At 36.2% G+C, this 19,807-nt stretch overlaps 2 protein-coding genes across 7 annotated transcripts in view; one reads left to right on the top strand and one right to left on the bottom strand.

The window, feature by feature from the left end:
• Positions 1-181: 181 nt before the first annotated feature.
• The window catches only part of LOC139967712 (atrial natriuretic peptide receptor 1-like), an 87,848-nt gene continuing 68,222 nt past the window's right edge, over positions 182-19,807 (bottom strand). Inside the window, exons 11-18 of the mRNA XM_071971744.1 lie at positions 12,436-12,607; positions 11,717-11,863; positions 7,059-7,395; positions 5,684-5,876; positions 5,138-5,312; positions 4,214-4,404; positions 3,291-3,382; positions 182-2,511 (exon numbers count right to left, since the gene is read on the bottom strand). Coding sequence (XP_071827845.1) covers positions 1,629-2,511; positions 3,291-3,382; positions 4,214-4,404; positions 5,138-5,312; positions 5,684-5,876; positions 7,059-7,395; positions 11,717-11,863; positions 12,436-12,607 — 2,190 coding nt within the window. The 3' untranslated portion in view covers positions 182-1,628. The remainder of the gene's footprint in view (positions 2,512-3,290; positions 3,383-4,213; positions 4,405-5,137; positions 5,313-5,683; positions 5,877-7,058; positions 7,396-11,716; positions 11,864-12,435; positions 12,608-19,807) is intronic.
• The window catches only part of LOC139967713 (uncharacterized), a 54,867-nt gene continuing 43,286 nt past the window's right edge, over positions 8,227-19,807 (top strand). The window contains exons 1-2 of one of the 6 annotated variants that reach the window (XM_071971745.1): positions 8,227-8,534; positions 10,022-10,152. The gene's annotated coding sequence lies outside the window, so the exon portion shown is untranslated. The remainder of the gene's footprint in view (positions 8,535-10,021; positions 10,153-19,807) is intronic. The other 5 variants (XR_011793091.1, XR_011793092.1, XR_011793090.1 and 2 more) reach the window with 5 other exon arrangements.

The raw sequence follows: 19,807 nt of genomic DNA, 5'->3' as shown, positions 1-19,807 counted from the left end.
AGAATTGGAATGAGGTTGAATGAGGATATTGCAGAATGAGAAAGGGCGTTGGAAAGGGCTCTGATTACAGGGGTATCTGGAATTTTAAATGCGCCAATTCGACCCGTTCCTAATCGAAACAATTTCTTTCAGAGCAGGATTTGTACTTCATAAAACGAAATGACAACAATAAAAGTACCGATTAAATGTTTTCGGTAAATATATAATATATTTTTGTTTAATATTAGTTATCATTCATAGCTGTAAACATGTATACACACTTACCTGAATAGTATTAGGTTGACACTCAGTTCTATGAACTTGGAATGATTATTGCACTGGGAGAGGCACACACTGTTAAACGAAATACAATTATCATATAGCACACGATACTCGTTGGCAAAGGAAAATAAAAACAATAGAACAATAATTGCAGACAATAGGTATTAAAAAATTGATAAATTAATTAATAAAAAAGGAATCGTAAGGTAAGCTTATATTTTTTATGAAGCAAATAAAATATATGTGTATAATTTAATGTTAAATTTTTTTCTTGATATAATTGGAAAGAAAGAAAAACCTACATAACAGCTTCGTTTTGCTGACATTCAGAACGTAACTTAGAGTCAAGTGGTAAAAACGAATAGTTTTGATTAAAGTTGATTATCAATTCCACATCTATTATAAAGACAGTGAGAAAATCAGAGGCGTTAACAGAATTGACAGAGTTTGGGGGTTGGGCGGGGCTGAGGAGTGGGTGGGGTACACCAGCAAAATTCTTGATACGACCATAAATGTACCATAACTTTGTGAAGATTTAAAAAGGGTGGGGGCGGTGACTTAATTGTACCCGAGGCCCAACCTGCAACTCAGTACCTCTGAATATTTCTATCCATGAAGCAGCACCAGGGCATATACCCAACAAAATGGTACATTGTACAACAAACTAAGATAGTGTATAGACAAGCAAGCACAGATTCACCAATTCAAAAGGAAATAGCCATTTGAATGAAGCGGAACTAAAACAGTACTGGCGCAAATGATTCAGTATATTTTGCAAAAGATAATTTAACTTTTAACAACATCTCCAAGTAAACTTCGGTCACTCTATTTTCTGTATAATTCTATATATCTAATGATTTCATGTCTAATTACTCTCCCTTTGATAAATACCAGATATATATATATATATATATATATATATATATATATATATATATATATATATATATACATATATATATATATATATATATATATATACATATATATATATATATATATATATATTTATATAGGCCTATGTAATCATCAGAATTTCCATAATCATACCATCGTTAACAATTGACATCTTTATACTAGAATTGGAGATTAAATCAGCACCTTCTTAGCGCACACACAGATAGTTATTCTATTCTCCCTTCCATTTAAGCTATATAATTCAACCATGTAATATCAGCTGTATAATTCCCAGCAAAAACATAATGAATAAAAACTATAAAAAATCAGAAAAAAACTGAACCAAAAAAAAAACCAAAGGAAATGTAATGCTAATAATGTAAAAAATAGTTGGCACTTTTTTTCATCCAAGTCAGCTAACAATATCAACTTTAATCCCAGTAAGCTTCGCAGATCAAAATTAATCCCATTCAGCTTACAGGATGAACATTAATCCTCGGTGTGGACATTGGTACGTCACCACTACTCTGCATCGATTCTTTACTCCGATTGGTTGAAGTTTGTGCCGTCTTTTCACGAAGCACAGATTCGGTGCCATCGAAAGAATAATTATCATATGAAGATGATATTTTATCAAGGTTCTTACCCGAATGACAGGAACCGTTTATATGAATGTTTTGTTTGGTGTTTAATTTAGGTGATTTCGTTTTTCCATTTCCCTTCTGAATATCCGGTGTCACATTTTGCTTGCCGTCTTTTTTTGTAGTCGTTTCTTCGAAACTTTGATAGGCTTTTTTGCCCAATAATTGATGAAGTTTTTTATTGCGATTATTGTTGACTTTGTCAACATCAACATCAAGCTTGTTGACGGTCACAGCTTTCGAAGGAGAAGTATTAGTACTATTTACAACGTCAGACGAGTCTCTTTGAAAGTCAACTTTTGCATCGGTGATGATATTTTTATTTTCTTTTGGAAAAGAGCTGGAAGGACTATGGTTTGATATTAAGTTATTCGAGGTACTACTAGTAGTAGTAGTAACCATTCTCTTCCGGTCATCCAAAATCGTCTCCAAGTTTTCTAAAATGGGAACACTTCCTGGTAAATTTGTCTCAGATGATTGTTTCTGTTCACATTTTGCGTCCCGAGGAGTATCTTTAATATAATCTGAACCGTTCACTTCAGGTATATCGGTGGTCGATTCACCGATTTCAGGTATGTCTACACGGACGGATTTAGTGTCTTCCGGTTGTTTCTTTGAACCCTTCGACTCCCCCGATTGGTTGTTACTTTCGGTTGTTCCATTTCCAGAGGGGGATAAAAGACTGTCGTTGCTCCAAAGTGTATCTGTCGATCTGTAAAGAGAACCGTCGGTGCTTCAATAAGCGGGTACACCGAAATAAACCATGGGCGTCTAGTTTTGGGGGTTGGGGGGGCGGTGGTCCCTCTCCATTTTTGGTGTAAGGGACACTAATACATCTCGCCCCTCCCAATGTTGTTGGTTTGAGTCACCAAAGACATTTCCCTCTCTTTGGTCGCTTAAATGTTGTGATAATAACTTGCATCCCAACACCCTCCCTACCCCTACACACACACATAGTCCCGGACACTGGTCTGAGCATTTCCTTAGATGCGGTATACGCAATAACAGGGCAGAAAACTTGCCCGAGGACTGCATTTTGCCCTGTGATTGCTTAGAGCGTTCCCCATGGATGTAACTTGAACTCCCCCCCCCCCCAAAAAAACACACTTTAAAAACCAAATCATAGCCCATTTTTCTGTATGAACGTTGTATATATCAATTGCACCCTGATTCCCGTTTCGATTTCAACCCCACGTGGCATCGAAATGAAACTGATTTTTCACTGGTGAGATTGTAGGGAGTGGGGAGGAGTGCGTGTGTGTGTGTGTGTGTGGAAGGGGGGGGGGTGTCCATGACTTTTTAGTACTATATGATATTGTCTTACAATGAATTATAGATAAACCCAGCATTGACTGCTAGCAATTCAGAGAGTGATACCAGTATTTTTCTTCTAAAATATTGTCATCTTTTCTTAAATCACGTTATTATGGTATCCACATCTAATGTCATCTAATGATGATTATTCATACATAATAACTTATATACACTTACAACTTTTTCCCTGCTAACATATTGTGTGTCTCGTGGTCTAAGCAATCCTCTTCCCGACCGAGTAGCCAGAATGTATGCATGATTCCCTTACCCTGTAAAGAAACGAAAAAGAAGAAAAAGAAGAAGAATTAACCTCTGAATTTTAAATATTGAAAGCCTTAAAGTTGAATTTAAAATTAAGCACTCTAAGGTTGCTCAGAGTTTCCAAGAGTATTTTTTCTTGTGGTTAAAAATTAAGGTGACAAAAAGCTTTTGGGAGTTGGCTATTTAAGATGTCAGTTTGAAGTTAGGTGACCACTTTGGTCTTTCTAGCATATTGACATGGAGAGTACGGTAGGAATAATACTATAGACTGACCTAAAAACAACGATTACATAAGTGTGTACGAGTACCATAGTATGAGTAAGAGAACCCTTGTTATCAGTGCAAGCACAAGATTCGAACTTTCAGTACAAGTACGGCAAAACTTGCAGTAAGTGTATATATCAGATTTCCAAAATATAATATTCGTACAAATTCAACAGGTTGTGTATAAGAGTACAGGTAACTATGCAAAAATATGAGTGCGCGTATACAGACTCATTACGTGTAAGAGTAAGAGTAGGAGTAGCAGTAGCAGTAGGAGTAGCAATAGGAGTAGTAGTAGGAGGAGGAGTAGTAGTAGTATAGTAGCAGTAGAAGTAGCAGTAGCAGTAAGAGTAGCAGTAGGAGTAGCAGTAGCAGTATAGCAGTAAGAGTAGGAGTAGCAGTAGGAGTATTAGTAGCAGTAAGAATAGGAGTATAAATCCATTAAGGCTAGTCTGAGCACAGGTAACTATGCAAAGAATACGAGTACTCACTTCAAGTCTGAGTTGAGTGTGTGTATCTGATATTAATTTTGAGCAAAAATAAATCATTCATTTGCAATGTAATTGTGTCTTTACCTTAACGGGTAATTCCCCTCTGTAATCTAAACAGTAACCTCCGAGTTGTGATAGTAATTTGGCAGCTGAGGAGCTCACGTGAATCTTCTGTGCTAGACTGTTTGATTCCATTCTAGATGCGGTATTGACGGTGTCTCCAAAGAGACAGAACCGGGGCATCGTCAACCCAACGACACCGGCACATACCGGCCCTAACAAGATAACAACAGAAAGAAACAAAACGGGGAGAAAGAAAAAAGAGAATAAAATATATCAAATTTACCAAATATTTACAAATTATTATTATTATCATCATCATCATCATCATCATCATCATCATCATCATCATCATCATCATCATCATCATCATCATCATCATCATCATCATCATCATCATCATCATCATCAACATCGTGCAGCAGCACCACCGTGACGCACGCAAGACACCACGTGATTTGACCTATTTATATTCTTTTGTAAGAATTCTTTCCTTCTGTTTTACGTTTTAGTTATCTTTCTCTCAATCAGAAAAATACACGTAAGGTTCAGAAAATTTGCATATTTAATAAAGACGAAAGTAATAAGATAAAATCGAAGTATTTTGTTATTGATAGAGTCGTGATTTGTATAGTGAGTCAGTGACTCCATTGGAAGCAGACTGGTTGTTAAGCAAAAATAACATTTATTGTTGTATTTACGGTTGTGTCATTTTATATCAAGAGAATCAGCTTTTCACCACAAATTTGCAAGGAATAGCAAGACTGCGAGCCAGTCATCAAGTGATTATGGAAATAAAAATATACCAAATTAGTCTCAGAGCAATTATTAGTTAACTTTCTAAACTTACTTTACTACAACTGTCTAATTGAATTTCTCCAAACCGCGATTTGTTAAAACTACATTAATAAACACAATACATTCTCTTATTTGTTTTATTGTTATTACCTGAGTTCAGACCGATCCTGATTTGTAATCTATGGTCTGGTTTGTGTCGAACTCTAAAGTCCTTTACGGCGTTCCTTATATTTAAAGACATACTGGCTATTTCTATTGCGTGTCTTTGGCCATTTCGGTTAGGTAGTCCACTAACAACCATATACGCATCTCCAATTGTTTCCACCTGCGAGACAAGATAGACGAATTTTAGGATAACCTTAACCTTGTTTTCTGAGAAAATACAAAGCAGTTAACTCATTTGACTCTTTCAAATTGCAGCCTGTTCATCTCTTCATATACGGTAAACAGTGAACCAGCAATTCGTTTGAAGGCGCTCGGGATGGAGGGGCAGGGAGGGTGAGGGTGAGGGAGGGTAGAGAAGTGGGAGGCTGTGAAGTAGAGGAGCATCATGTTTTTTGTTCATAGCAACAGGTATAGGTAGCCACAAACATAGTGGCAGATAAATAAATATCTCAGCCATTATAATACTGTAAAAATAAAAAGTAAAGAAAGGCAGAATGATAAGGAAAAGATGAAGAAAATTCAGAGACTTACTTTGTAAACATCAAACTTTTCAATAATTGCATCAAAGCACGTATAGAGATCATTTAAGAGATCGACAACTTGCATCGGTGAACTCTCCGCCGATAAATCGGTAAACCGAACAATATCGCTAAAATAAATGGTAACTTCGTCGAAGAACTCTCCAGGGAAAGTACTTCCCTTTTTGAGTTCGTCGGCTACCACCCTGTAAGAAAACAAGAATACTAATGAGAGAAAAATAAATTAATCAAATTAAGAAGTGATACACAAAGATAAGAAAACGACACAACAAAACGGACCGGGAGAGCATTCACTCGTTTGAATAATAACTTATCTAGGGTGCAGATGAGTATCTTGAAGTCTGATGGGTGCATCAGGGACACAGCCACAGACAAAGTAACTACAATCATAAAGTACCTTCCATCCCTACCATCGCAAATAAAAATGAACGAGAAAGAAAATAGATCCATGTCATCCAAGTATATATGTACAGTGTTGCACTGTGGTTTAGTGTAAGTAGTGTAACCGCATAGTGCGCACTGGATGCCTCTAATATATTCATTAGATTACATCTATAGGTATAACTATTACATTAAACCAGTGTTAAACAAACTGCAGATGCATTCAAGGAAAGAGCAAAGTCTCCTTCGGTAGCTGCTCTGTCCTGTTTTCGACAACTCTTTATATAGTGCTTTGTAGTGTAGTTGAAGGTATTGTAGTATATCGTGTACGGTAGTATAGTGTAAGGTAATGTAGTGTAATGTAAAGTATTGTATAGAGTAAGGTAATATAGTGTATGTTGTAAGGTAAGGTCTTGTGCAGTGTTATGAAATGATGTGTAGTGTAGTGTACGGTAGTGTCAGGTAATGCAGTGTACATTGTAAGGTAAGGTAGTGTAGTACGGTAATGTAGTGTATATTGTTAGGTTAGGTGGTGCAAGGTAATGAAGTGTACTGTAAGGTAATGTAATGTTTAGTGTTATGAAATGATGTTTAGTGTAGTGTCAGGTAGTGGCAGGCAATGCAGTGAAAGGTAATGTAGTGTAACGTAGCGTTAGATAATGTAGTAGCCTAATACAAAGTATGGTATGTAATGTAGTGTCAAGTAGTGTATAGTGTTAAGAAATGTAATGTAGTATACGGTAATATAGTGTAAAGGAGTGTAAGGTAAGGTCATGTAGTGTAATATAGCGCTATAGGTAATGTAGTAATACAGAGTATGGTTATGTAATGTAGTGTAAAGTAGTGATTAGCGTTATGTCATGTAGTGTAGTGTTAGGTTATCTGGTGTACAGTGTACGGTAAGGTAGTGTAGTACGCACACCCACGAGCTATTGATGAGAATATTTCTACGTAATGAGTACGACAGTATACCAATGTTAACTTACTGAGGCAGCATTCGATATAGGAGAGCATCAGTCTTCTTTTTCTCTTCGAGCAGCTGCTCTGTCCTGTTTGCCACAACTTTTTCCAGGTTTTCGGTATATTTTTCCATTTTTGAAAGCATATTATCCATAATGTTTAGACTTTTATGTCCTTTTTGCATACTACGTAATCTCTGACGTACACCAGTGAAATCTGGTCGGTGTTCGGGAAGCTCTTCCCAACAAAGTCTCTTTAAATCAACCAAATCAGCTAGGATGGATCCTTTCTCTATGGATTCCTCTTGCCCTGTGTCTGGTCTAAATGGTGGTTCCTCTCTCTTCATCACCCGACGTATGATAACTAGAAAGAAAAAAGAAAAAAGAAAAAAGGAAAATTAAACTTAAGATTGTTAATAGAACCATCATCACACAGAATGTAACAAAGGACATTGATGAGTATAAACGTTTATTGTGCTTGTGTTTTCTTAAGTTTATTTAATTTTCATTTGCATTTTGTATTGAGTAATACATATTGCGCATCAGACTAGCAATGAGTCCGTCCACGTACTTTAGCAACAACTCATAAGCTTGTACTCAGCCACATTCAATGTTGTATTCTTTCTCGTACTCGGAGCATTTTGGAAATCTATATACTCTAGTGCAACGTTACGTAAAGGTACTCGGAGTCCATGCTTATCGACCCTAGGAATGGTACTCGTACTCATATCAACATAAATTATACTTGTATTCTGTACTCTTGTATTATATTGTGCATTCAGCAGTGTGTATTGTGTATTTAGTATTGTGTATTATCAGTCTGTAGTGCAATAATTGTGCAGTACGTTTGAGGAGCCCACGACATAATTTTGTCTTTGTTCTCCAATTTTCCAATTATAATTATATAATATATATATATAATTCTAATAATAATAATGATATTCGATTTATATAGCGCTTTAAACCAGCGATAGGTTTCAAAGCTTTTTACAGACGTTATATTACCCCTGGTCAGTGATAACCTGTCCCACAAACAATCCCTCTAGACGACTGTAGTTATATACAGCGCCCAATAACAAGTTACCTCACAGGTACCGATTTACCCCCTGGGTGCGGAGAGAGGCAATTGAGATAACTTGTGTGCTTAACAGTCCTAGAAAATAATGTACGGTTCCCATAAACTGTTTTATCTCTTCGATGAGAAGAACTAACTACATTATCTCTCGTTCATCCCCAACTTCAGTTTTCAGTTTGTTTGTTGCGTAACACTTCGAGTGTCTGACGTCATAAGTGACGCGCATACCTATATATCGGTCTTTATGTTTACCTGCGCATTGTACCTTCCTCCGTGCCTAATATCAGCTTTGTTACATTATGATCTTCTACAGACATTCACCTTCAAATTAAGGGGTGCGAGAAGAAAAAAAGAGGAAAACCCCAGCTTCGAAGTCCGGGAATGAGAGGGGTGCCAGAGGAGCGGTATATTCATTTTAATTTGTTAAAGTGAGTTGGATCTATAGATAATATTGCTGTTTCGTTGTCATATATTTATATATGTTTACATATATATATATATATATATATATATATATATATATATATATATATATATATATATATATATATATATATATATATATATATATATATATATATGCATGTATATAGGTATATACAAATGGAGCCTTTTAAAACACCTCCTTGTTGCGTGGTTTGTAATGTTTTTATGTGTACGGTTACAGCAGGGAGTTGTTACGGAACTCCCTGGTTACAGGAAGTGATAGGCGCATGTACCAGATATCCTTCATCTTCGGTCTTTCTCTTCGCTCAGTTAAGTTTACAAATTCTTAAAACCATTAAAACCAAGCTTGGGTAGGCAATTTCCTTGTCTTCTTTGTAAGACAAATTTAAGAATGCTTTGAAAGAGAATAATATTTGTCTGCATATTTCATGATATAAGATTAACAAAAATCCATAGGTTATTAAAACGTCCCCGTTTTTGATGCCTCAGTTCAGCTAATGATCCATATTATCTGATCTAAGAGCCTCCCTTTATATCTAATTTCAACTAACCTACTTCTCTTCGGACGTTGAGGAGAATTAATGCCAGTAATAAAATGTAGATAATATCACTTTATCACGTCTGACATTGTATTATTCTTGGCCAAGGCATCATATCATATTATCATCATGTTTGATATATATATATATATATATATATATATATATATATATATATATAAATATATATATATATATATATATACATAAATATATATATATATATATATATAGACCTATATATATATAGACCTATATATATATATATATATATATATATATATATATATTTGAAATATTGCATTTGAAATATTGTGTTTTACACTGTTTTGCACTAACCTACTTCTCTTCGGACGTTGAGGAGAATTAATGCCAGTAATAAAATGTAGATAATATCACTTTATCACGTCTGACATTGTATTATTTCTTGGCCAAGGCATCATATCATATTATCATCATGTTTGATATATATATATATATATAGACCTATATATATAGACCTATATATATAGACCTATATATAGACCTATATATAGACCTATATATATATATATATATTTGAAATATTGTGTTTTACACTGTTTTGCACTTTAAGGAGTTCAAAGTTGTCATGTTTTTTGTCTTTTCTTCATCTTTATCTTCGCTCATTTCAATTTGAATGAAAGTTTAGTAAATATTTGATGCTGCAAACGTGATGTTTGCTGTTCATGATTACGCCAGAGAAAATATGACGCACATACATACATACGCACATACACACATTACTTACGTATGTACATACACCCATACACAAACATGTTCGCAGTTGTGAAATCTGCGCCTCATTTAGAAAAGAGAATTGGGATGAATAATAAGCTTAGTAATGAGGTTCTTAAATACAGAGCGAGACATTAATTACATACATCATTAAATATTCTTCTCTATTTCAGACGTGTGATGCAAGTCGCTATAGCGTCCAACGTTACATTTTGCTTCCAACACATAAGAAGTTACAACAGCCGTGATATTCACAGTCAATAGGAAACGGACAGCTAACAGTTCCGTGCTTAACACATAAAAGGTTATACAGAATTATAAATATTTACAACATTTTTCAATATTATGTATCTATTTTCCTTACTTTTTTATATTTGTTTTTACGAAATCCCGGCCCGACTATAGTATTATGCTTGTATAGCATGCCATTCTAGTTTATCGTTGTTTTCCAATGAGAACTTCATATTTTAAAGACTAGAACAAAGGAACAAAACAAGCAAGTAAGCAAACAAACGAACAAAGAACAAAGCAGCAAATTAGCTGACAATTTTTGAGATTCAAATTTCTGAATCGAAGAGAGAAACTATTCTTAAAACTCAGTTTTTTTTTAGCAGATTATAAATTACATGAATCTTTGGGGATATCCATTATTGAACGACGGCGAATTTTACAGACAAGTTGACACCATTTAAAAATCTACTTACGGTTTCATTTTACGACAAGTGTCACATTCAGCAGGAAATGTTTTATCAACGTGAGAGAGCTTATGTAAATAAGATCTTCTAAAAAACCATGTCGTTCTAAATAAAGTTACCGTTGGAGAAAAACATGTCGTAAAAAAACCTTAGGAGTCTTCATGTCAGGGGATTACGCCATGCATCAGTAGGCTGCATATTTTTCTTCTGTAAGTTTTTGTTTTGGAAAGAGAACACTAAATATAGTTGTCCTGTTTGGTTTATGTTCATCTTGTTTAGGATTGATCGACAAGATCAATTTATTTTTTTTTTGTAAATACAAGTGCTAGATGAACCTCAGGAGAATTGTATTCTCAGAAGGGTAAAAGAGAAAGTTAGCAAGGTTTTATGTCAAATGAGATTAAAATGACTATAGCCCTCTGTACACATGTCTCTTATACCGAACTCCATCTATTTCTAAACAAGCTTACGAGATTTTTACGGAGATAAAATTCCCTCTTTTCGTAAAAAAATTTCTCCAAAATATCCAATAATTTGAATACAGTTCCTAAGAGCAATAACAGACGTATATAACAAAACGATGCTTGGATGGTTAAAAAAAATTTTAAACATAGACCGCAACACTCTTAATGATTCAGCTATACATTTATAACGGCTTTCGTTGAATAAATGTCTGCTAATTATTGCCGAAATAATAGAATACCCCATACGCGGATTATAACTTGTACATTAAATAAATGATGTTTTGCTTGGTAATCTGGCTTAATTGATAATAAACTGTAACTATGAATTCTTCTGAAAAGATATTTACTTGATAACCGGAAAATAAATAATTCGATTGCTGAGATTTTTTTTATTGCCAGCAAATTGCTCAATAATGAGGTAAAGCAGGGTTTTTATCTAATTATTGATTATTTGGGTAAAAACATAATAATAATAACAACTAGTCTTTTATAGCGCAGACTCCAACGAAAGTTTTTCGATGGCCTTGACGGGTGCTGAATGGACAAAAACTAATAGAGTTGAGAGAAAAGAAAAGTTTTAAGACAGCTCTTGAATTGAATAATATAATCTCAAGACCTAATTTCCATAATCACATACAGCTGTTAGTATCGGTTTATTAAAAATAAACAAAGATTATTTGTTCTTATAGAATGAGTAATTTATGCTTACATTTGGCCGATGTTTGGAAGTTGCTGTAAGGGATTGTCCTTGTCATGATTTCGTGGATCATGATCCCGAATGAGTACACGTCACCTTTCACTGATCCCTTGACCGGAAGTTCTTGTCTCAGTAGTTCTGGTGATGTCCATGCCATTTCTATAATCATAAACATTGTAGAGATTTTATTACTTTATGGAATTATAATTAAATACGATCACCTTTTTAGCGCAAGAGACTTAGAAATAAAGCTTATCAGTTTTGCAATCACATATGCTAGAAAGGCTGAAAATGATCACCATTATTCAAATAAGTTTTATCGGCACCCACCGTTTTCTCGGCACCCACTGTTTAATAGGCACCCACGGTTTGAAATATGCAATCGATGTTCTGCATGACATGCAGAACATTTCCATGACCTTGTGATCACCGCTCCCCTATACAAAGGGGGGACATAATGCTACACATGAACTTAGCCAAAAGGCCGAGAATTAAATACACAATATATATTTGGATGTGAAGTGTGGTATAGTTGGAAAATTAAAGTCATAAAATTTGTAACATCAGTTGAGTGAATTCATTTGAAAATAATTTAACGACTCAAAGCAGGGTATAATCAAAGCAACTAGAAATCACTATCCGACTCTATATAAAATATAGGTTTGTCCCTATAGGCTATAACATTTTACGGATATTTCCTCGACAAGTTATTACACAGTCAATGCACTTACTTGAAAATCTTGCCTCTGGGTCTGCTTTCTTCATGGCGTTTTCTTTAAACATTTGAAATGAGAGAGTACCGAAACCTGATATTTTAAGTACCCATCGACTATCAATGAAACACAACGTAGAGCAAAGTAGGCCGTGTGACTTAATTTCAGAATTATGGAGGTATTGCATGCCCTGCGGGGAGAATAAAATAACGAACACATATTACATAGGAATTGAAATATATAATATCATCGAAATGAAGTTTTTGGAGCATATATACATATATATATATAAACATATGTATGTGTATACATGTATATATATATATATATACATATATATATATATATATATATATATATATATATATATATATATATATATATATATATATATATATATATATAGCACTGGATTGGTATTTACGTTTACTTCTCCAAGTTGGTGCTTAGGTTTACCTGAGGTGAAATGATTGGATCAACTTGAAATTTTACATCAGTATACCTTATGGTACTAGGACTGCATATCAGTCGTTATAAGTTGCTACCTACTTTTTGGGTCATTTGGCAAGGAAAAATCCAATTGGTCAAACCCTTACGGTAAACCTAAGTCTTGCTCTCAAAGTATATCCCCCAGTTGGTATATAAGTTGACCTGACGTACAGGCATCCGTAGTTTTCTTGACAGCGGCAGTAGCCTGTATTCAGTGTATACGCTCTACACTGTGTACACTGTATACGCCATGGCTAACGCTAAAGCATACCCGTCGGCTGCATTGCATGCAACCCAATAACAGTTTCGGCTAATATAAGATGATGTGTAGTATCTGTTTCCTCTCGATGCAAGGGGACTGGGCTTGAGATCGGGTCAGTCGTTCGCCGGGTAGTTTGGTTTTCGTGCCCAGGTTCTTTCCTTGTTGACTTTTTCTTAAAAAAGTACCGTTAAAACGAAAACGTCTCACCAACAACTTCAGGTAAGGTCCATGAGATTAGTCAATAAAGTTTGGTGATATTAATAACGTTGATATTGTAACGTTGTTGCATACAGCTTCACGTTATTTGTTCATACCCATATTTCAATACTATAGTCTAGACTAGCTTCTAGCCTAAAACTTGTAAGGCCTAGCCTACGTTCGGCTGTAGCCTAGGGCCATAGTCCAAGTCCTAACACTACCTTAGCATTGGGTCAAGGGTAAACTGGTCTGTAGTTTGAGCTACAAATTAATACCAACTGCCAGAGAAATTAGATTTCAAGTAGGTCAGCTTAACTTCTTAGCCTACTGTGCATGTATGTATCATATATGGCCTTAGATTTTGCTGGACAATTATGTTACTGTACATTGCCCTAATCATGACCAAGATACTGTAGCATGGTGGGCTTATAATTGACGCACTTAAGGATTTGATCAATGATATCTATCAAGGAAAAATCCAAATTACTCAACTGTATGTGTTTTTCATATGTGTAGTTCCTCAGAAATGTTCTAATCTCAAAATATTTAAGGTTCTGTGCTTATGCACCGTACAATTGAGCAGAATTTGACCACAAAATGTCTGCCGTGTCAAGTTCTTTCATACCCCTAAATTGACACATTCGTCGATAAGCTAACTGTAGTGTAGGCCTTGGTATACATCCATTGACTTTAGATGCTGTTTGCTATGCTCTGAGCCTCTAAGCTCTGACAGGTCATGTCCCAGAGAGTAGTGTTCTCATATTGAGGTAATGTTGGGTATTTTAAGGGTGTAAGATTTCCAAACCGCCAAAAAATGTGCAAAACTGGGGGGAGGGTGTTAAAAGCTTAAAAAATACCACAATTTGGTCAGCAAATACCTCAAATGGATTCAAACTCATGAAATATGTAATTCTGTTTGGCTGCAAAAAAGTTTAGGTGGCCTGCTGTATCGTTGCTAGTAATAATTTAAGGTGCGTCAATTACGGGGGTGCGTCAATTATGAAGCCTTTACTATACTGTACAGTAGCTATGCCTAGATTATTATAGACTGAAGTCACCATGCAAATGTAACTTACAAGTAGCCTGTATTGAATAAAAGATGCTATAATTGCTAGAACTTTTCAAAAAGTTCTTGGAAGTCTTTACTCTCCAAAATATTCTCAGACATTATAGACACCACTGTACTGTAAGATGTCTGAATATCCCAGTGAGGGTATCAATAAAAACAGTTAAAGGATATAATACTAGAAAATCCAGCATAAAATTTGGGCCAATGCAGAATACTTTTAATCTAAGTCTCTCAAGTGATGCATTGTGTTTCAAGTGTCTTATTTATAACTAGCCAAAATTTGTACAAAATAACAATGCCATGCATCCAAAAGGTTATTGAGTCAGTACATTTCCATAATGTAACTATTACAAAAGCTGAGTGCACCTAATTAAAAGTTACCATCCTCCAAAAATCTATATACTGTAACACAAAAATTTGATAAAGCCTTCTATCCCCTCCCTTGCATATACTGTAAGTCATTTTGTTAAGTCTATTTAGATCCATAAGTAATACCAAGTTGACTAAATGTGCAATATTCAGTGTTTAAGATCTGAGCTCTGTATTGGCCCAAAATATATTGGAGAGAAGTGTACAATAAAAATTGAAATAATGCACATCTACACTCTGACCATTTGATATTTATTTGATTGGCACTGTTAATGTTTTCTCAGACAAATTTAATGATCAACATTCTCAATCTCAAGATGAATGACAACAGCCCACTAACCAAGGGAATAACACTGTACGATGTAGCTGCCATGCAGTGAAAAAGTCAATGTTGGAACGACAGCAATCATAGCTAGAGCACAGATGCCGTCTGGGACAGACTGATGTGATGACCTACTGCATCATTGACAGCAAAATGGAAGATATTTTCTGAATTAACCAAAAAGTAAGTTAATATTCTGTAGGTTTGACATCGCATAAACTTGATACCATAGGACTCTATTATCGCAAATACGAGTAACATCTGAGGTAATTTATTCCAAAGTTATGGAATGAAGAAAGAAACAATCAGAAGGGATGAAAACTTTTGTATGATCTGGTTAATGTGGTGGTATCTTTTCCTCTATCTCCATAGTATTTAACTACACTAGAGCTATATCCACTCACTGGATTTTAATCTTAAAGGTCAATGCAAGACAACACCAAATTGTCAGGCTAGGTCCACATAAAATGTACATGCATATTTAAATTTTGAAATCTTTACAATTGGTAAAGCTTGAATGACTTGCAACTTTTAAAAGCACTTGCTATGGTAGGGAGCTGTTTCAGCTCCAATTGAATGCATGGCTGCATAAATAAAATGTGTAATGTTGTATACAAGGCAAGATGAATCAAGAATTTATGGGCCCAAAATGGGATGGATAAACGAATTGAAATTTACAGTGAAAATAGTATATATGAAAGGCTGTGAGATGATTAAAATATTGGCTGAATTACAGGAGATTTAGTTTTGTAAAGCAGTTCATTGTTTTCTTCATTTGTAGAGTGTGAGGTCTATTCGGTAATCGCAAAACATTCCAAGCTATATTGCGCGTGCTATAATTGGGACCAAATCAGCATATCTTTAAGAGAAAGCTTTTCTTTTTGTACCAACAGATGGATAGATCTACAGGCTAATACAGCAAAGGATATGCTCTAATTAGAAATGCCAGGCAAGATTATCACACAGTTTACAGTGGGGTGAATACAATCATCAACCAAGCTTTTCATCATGCTGTACATAGTGGTATACAGTAGCTCCTTGTTGGGCTTATCAATTAAAAGCTTGCATAGAAGCCGATGCCAAGCAAAGCAAAAGTATGTCCTGTAAATCGCGAAGTAGATTCACACATCTCATGTATATCCTCTGGGACACAGCACATCTTTCAATGGAGTTAGGAAGTTGCTGGGAATAGTTGTTGGATTGGCACAGTAATGTAGTAGCAGTAACAGAAAACTAACTAGTTCCAGGATATGTTACACTGTTACACCATATAAAAGATAGAGGAAATTAATATTATAAGCTTCAAGCAGACAGAACCAAGAGAATGCATACCAGTCTTCATGGGAAGTCTTCTACATATTTAACTGTATAAATGGACTCATTCTTTTGCAATGTACTTCTTGAAATATTTTAGTTTGGTGACATTGTGGCACTACATGTTTTTGTAAGTATTAGGGAACATTTGCAGCTGCTTGTCAAGAACATGGAACTTGTTATACAACTGAAGTGGTCCTGATGCTTAAGTGTTGAGGTTACTGGATATTTTGCTGCCTTACCTTGCTTTAACTGTTCTTAAATGCATTTCTCATGTTTTAAGATGTTTTAATTTTGTATTCCAAGCAAGATCAGCAAGCCATAGTACAGTAATTTTCAACAACCACCACACAGATACTTGTGCAGGACTAAGGGTATTTGTTAAGCAGATTACTATTATAAAAATCTTTCAAACTTTTATCCCTCAAAATCTCCAGGGGTACACTGCATTGTTCCTGAACCACAGTTTCACAATTCTACAAGTTGGGTTCAGGGGTTATGCTATGGGAAAAGTTTACAATGTTAGGCCTGACTTAATTACTGAAAGCTTGTGGTCTTTTATTACACCAAGAACCAGTTTATTCTTTAAACAAAATTAAATTATTTCCCCTCAAAATTGAGGGGAGTGAATACAGCAAAGGCACATGCAACTAGCACCAATGTCATGGAAACCTAGTGCAGCCCAATGAAACATACTGTAAAACCACAACATTTGTAACTATAGGTATGAAAGTGTGCAATCCAGGGGTACACTGTATTGTGTATAATTTTGTCCCTCCAAGCATGGAAACTCCATGATATTGTGGTAATTTGCATTGTTTACGGTATTGGATACATGTGCCTATACTGGTAAGTCTAGATAAATACTTGAGGTATAAGTTAGTTCCCAAAATGTTTCTCATGTATGAGAGAGGTCAGTAAATTGAGGTAATGTAATAGTGCAAGTATCCTGGTTTATGTGAAATAAATCTTGTGGAAAATATAAACTGGGATTGAAATTACAATCAACTGCTTGAATATGATTGTACAATTTTTATTGTGTCTCGTCTTTTAATATCATGCTAATCTCCACTACTGTATGTGTTTGGTAATAAGCCAGATTTCTGGGTAGAAGTTTAAAAAAGCAAATCGTCAACAATTTTTGATGAATTTTAAGCAATCTCATTCACTGCCTCTATCTCTGTTTATGTTTTGAGTCAGCAACACAGTATACTGTACAGTAGTGTACAGAAAGGGACACTTTTTGTTGTATTCCTGATCAATTGAAAATTGTTTGTTGTTTGACTGTTTGTAGCAGTATTCCTCTGAGGAGTGAAAAAAAAATAAACATACAGTGAACAGTTGCAACTGCGCATGCATTTATACATTACTTAAATTATGTTCTGATGAAATTCATGTAATATTCACTGTCGATTTCAGTTCAAAACTGCCAGTATAGCATTAGTTCCTGAGCCATAATTTTTTTGCTTTAAAAATCTGGCTTTGAGTGTATAGTATTTTGTCAAAAACATAAAAGTGGAGGGCCTGCTTATCATCATTCCCTGAACAGGCTTACCCAATTTGTTAACTATAATGGTAACATATCAAAATGTCTGGGGACTTGCCACAGTGCTGACAATTTTCAAATATTTCCATGGTTCCACCAGGGATGTTAGAGATGGACAAACAACATCTGAGCTTTCTTTAACGTTTGTTTTGTGCCGACATTAATACTGTTTTGGTCTAATACTAATACCTAAATAGGGTGACAGGACAAAATCCCCCAGACAAAGTCCCCCTAGGACAAAATCCCCCAGAGCCAAAATCCCCCTGCACAAAATCCCCCTAGGACAAAATCCACCCAAGCTATAAAAAATCCTATCAATTCTTTACAAAAATGCGTCATCCCGGTCCCCGGTATCGTCATCCAGTACCGTCATCCGGTACCCTCACCAGTATTTCCATTGGTACTCTCAGTGGTTCCCGGACCAGTACTCCGACCATACCCCGACCGGTACCTTAATAGTGAGCCTGACAGTTACCCCCACCGGTGCTCCTCCCTGACCAGTACCCTGGACTGTACCCCGGCCGGTACCTCGACCGGTATCCGAACTGGTATCCTGAAAGGCACCCTGACACATACTCTGACACGTACCCTTACTAGTACTGGTACGATAAACAGTAATTTGACCAGTACCTTGACCGGTCCCTTAAATGTCACAACATGGAGCTATGTCCCATGGCCACACTAACAGGTAGCCTTGCAATTACCCTCAATGAACTCCCGACCAGTCCCCTGACCAGTACCCTAACCAGTACACTGAGTGGAACCCTGACTGGTAGAGTGACCAGTATGATGACCGGTACCCTGACCAGTCACATGACCAGTACCTTGACCGGTACCCTCACAGGTACCCTAACAGGAGCCCTCACAGTTACACTCGCCAGTACCCTCACTAGTACCCTGACCAATCCCCTGAACGGTACCCTAACCAGTGCAATGTCCCATGCCTTGACTGTCACCCCTGGGCCATCGCTGGTTGTTGCAGGCAGGCTTTGTATGGGTCAGTGGGATATTGTCTGGGGGGATTTTGTCCGGGGGATTTTGGCCTAGAACCCCTAAATATCACTCAAAACGGATAATGGTACCAGACGGTACCTGTACGTTGTCTGCTAGATTCATACGATGTCAAAAGGCTAGAACATGCACTATAATACTGTTATCAGTCGCCAGTAGGTATATACCACACTCATCTCATATCAGTATTTGTTTCTAATGTCATAACAGGCAGTGGCGGAGCGTCCATACAGTCAGGCGGGGGGGGGCGGACTCAAATGGGAAGCTGGCGCCCTTTTCAGCTATTCAACACTTTTTACTTATTCGCGATTATTTACTTTTTTATTGCGCTCTCATCTACCTATTGACATTTGTCACATTTTGTTGGCGATGACACCTATACCTTAAGGGTCATTTCCGGCGATATAGGGAGTATCTTTACTCAAAAGATTTCTGTACGCTCTGCGCCAACCTGTGGTGGCGCTCCGCTTAGATAACTTTCGAAAGCGCCCGTACAGACCTTTCTCGCCCCTCTGACCAATATCCCTAGCTCCGCCACTGGCTCCCAATCTTCTTCCCCGTCAATCCGTCTAGTACCCCCCCCCCCTTCCCCAACCGAACCTCGTATGTTAAAGGAATATCTAATGATTAGAGACACTTATTCTAATGTTAAATCAGCAAAGAGCAAGCAATAATGATTTTATCACTAAGATTTTTTTAATTTCTCAGTTACACCGTCATTTAACTTCCCACCCAATCTTACACTCCCTGATACTCTTCCATCCCAATGTAGGAAACTTCATCGTTACACGCAGCACGCAACGATCCTTG

Source organism: Apostichopus japonicus, chromosome 5, assembly GCF_037975245.1.
Source record: "Apostichopus japonicus isolate 1M-3 chromosome 5, ASM3797524v1, whole genome shotgun sequence".
Classification (NCBI taxonomy): Eukaryota; Metazoa; Echinodermata; class Holothuroidea; order Aspidochirotida; family Stichopodidae; genus Apostichopus; species Apostichopus japonicus.
This window is presented reverse-complemented; position numbering and strand designations above follow the sequence as displayed.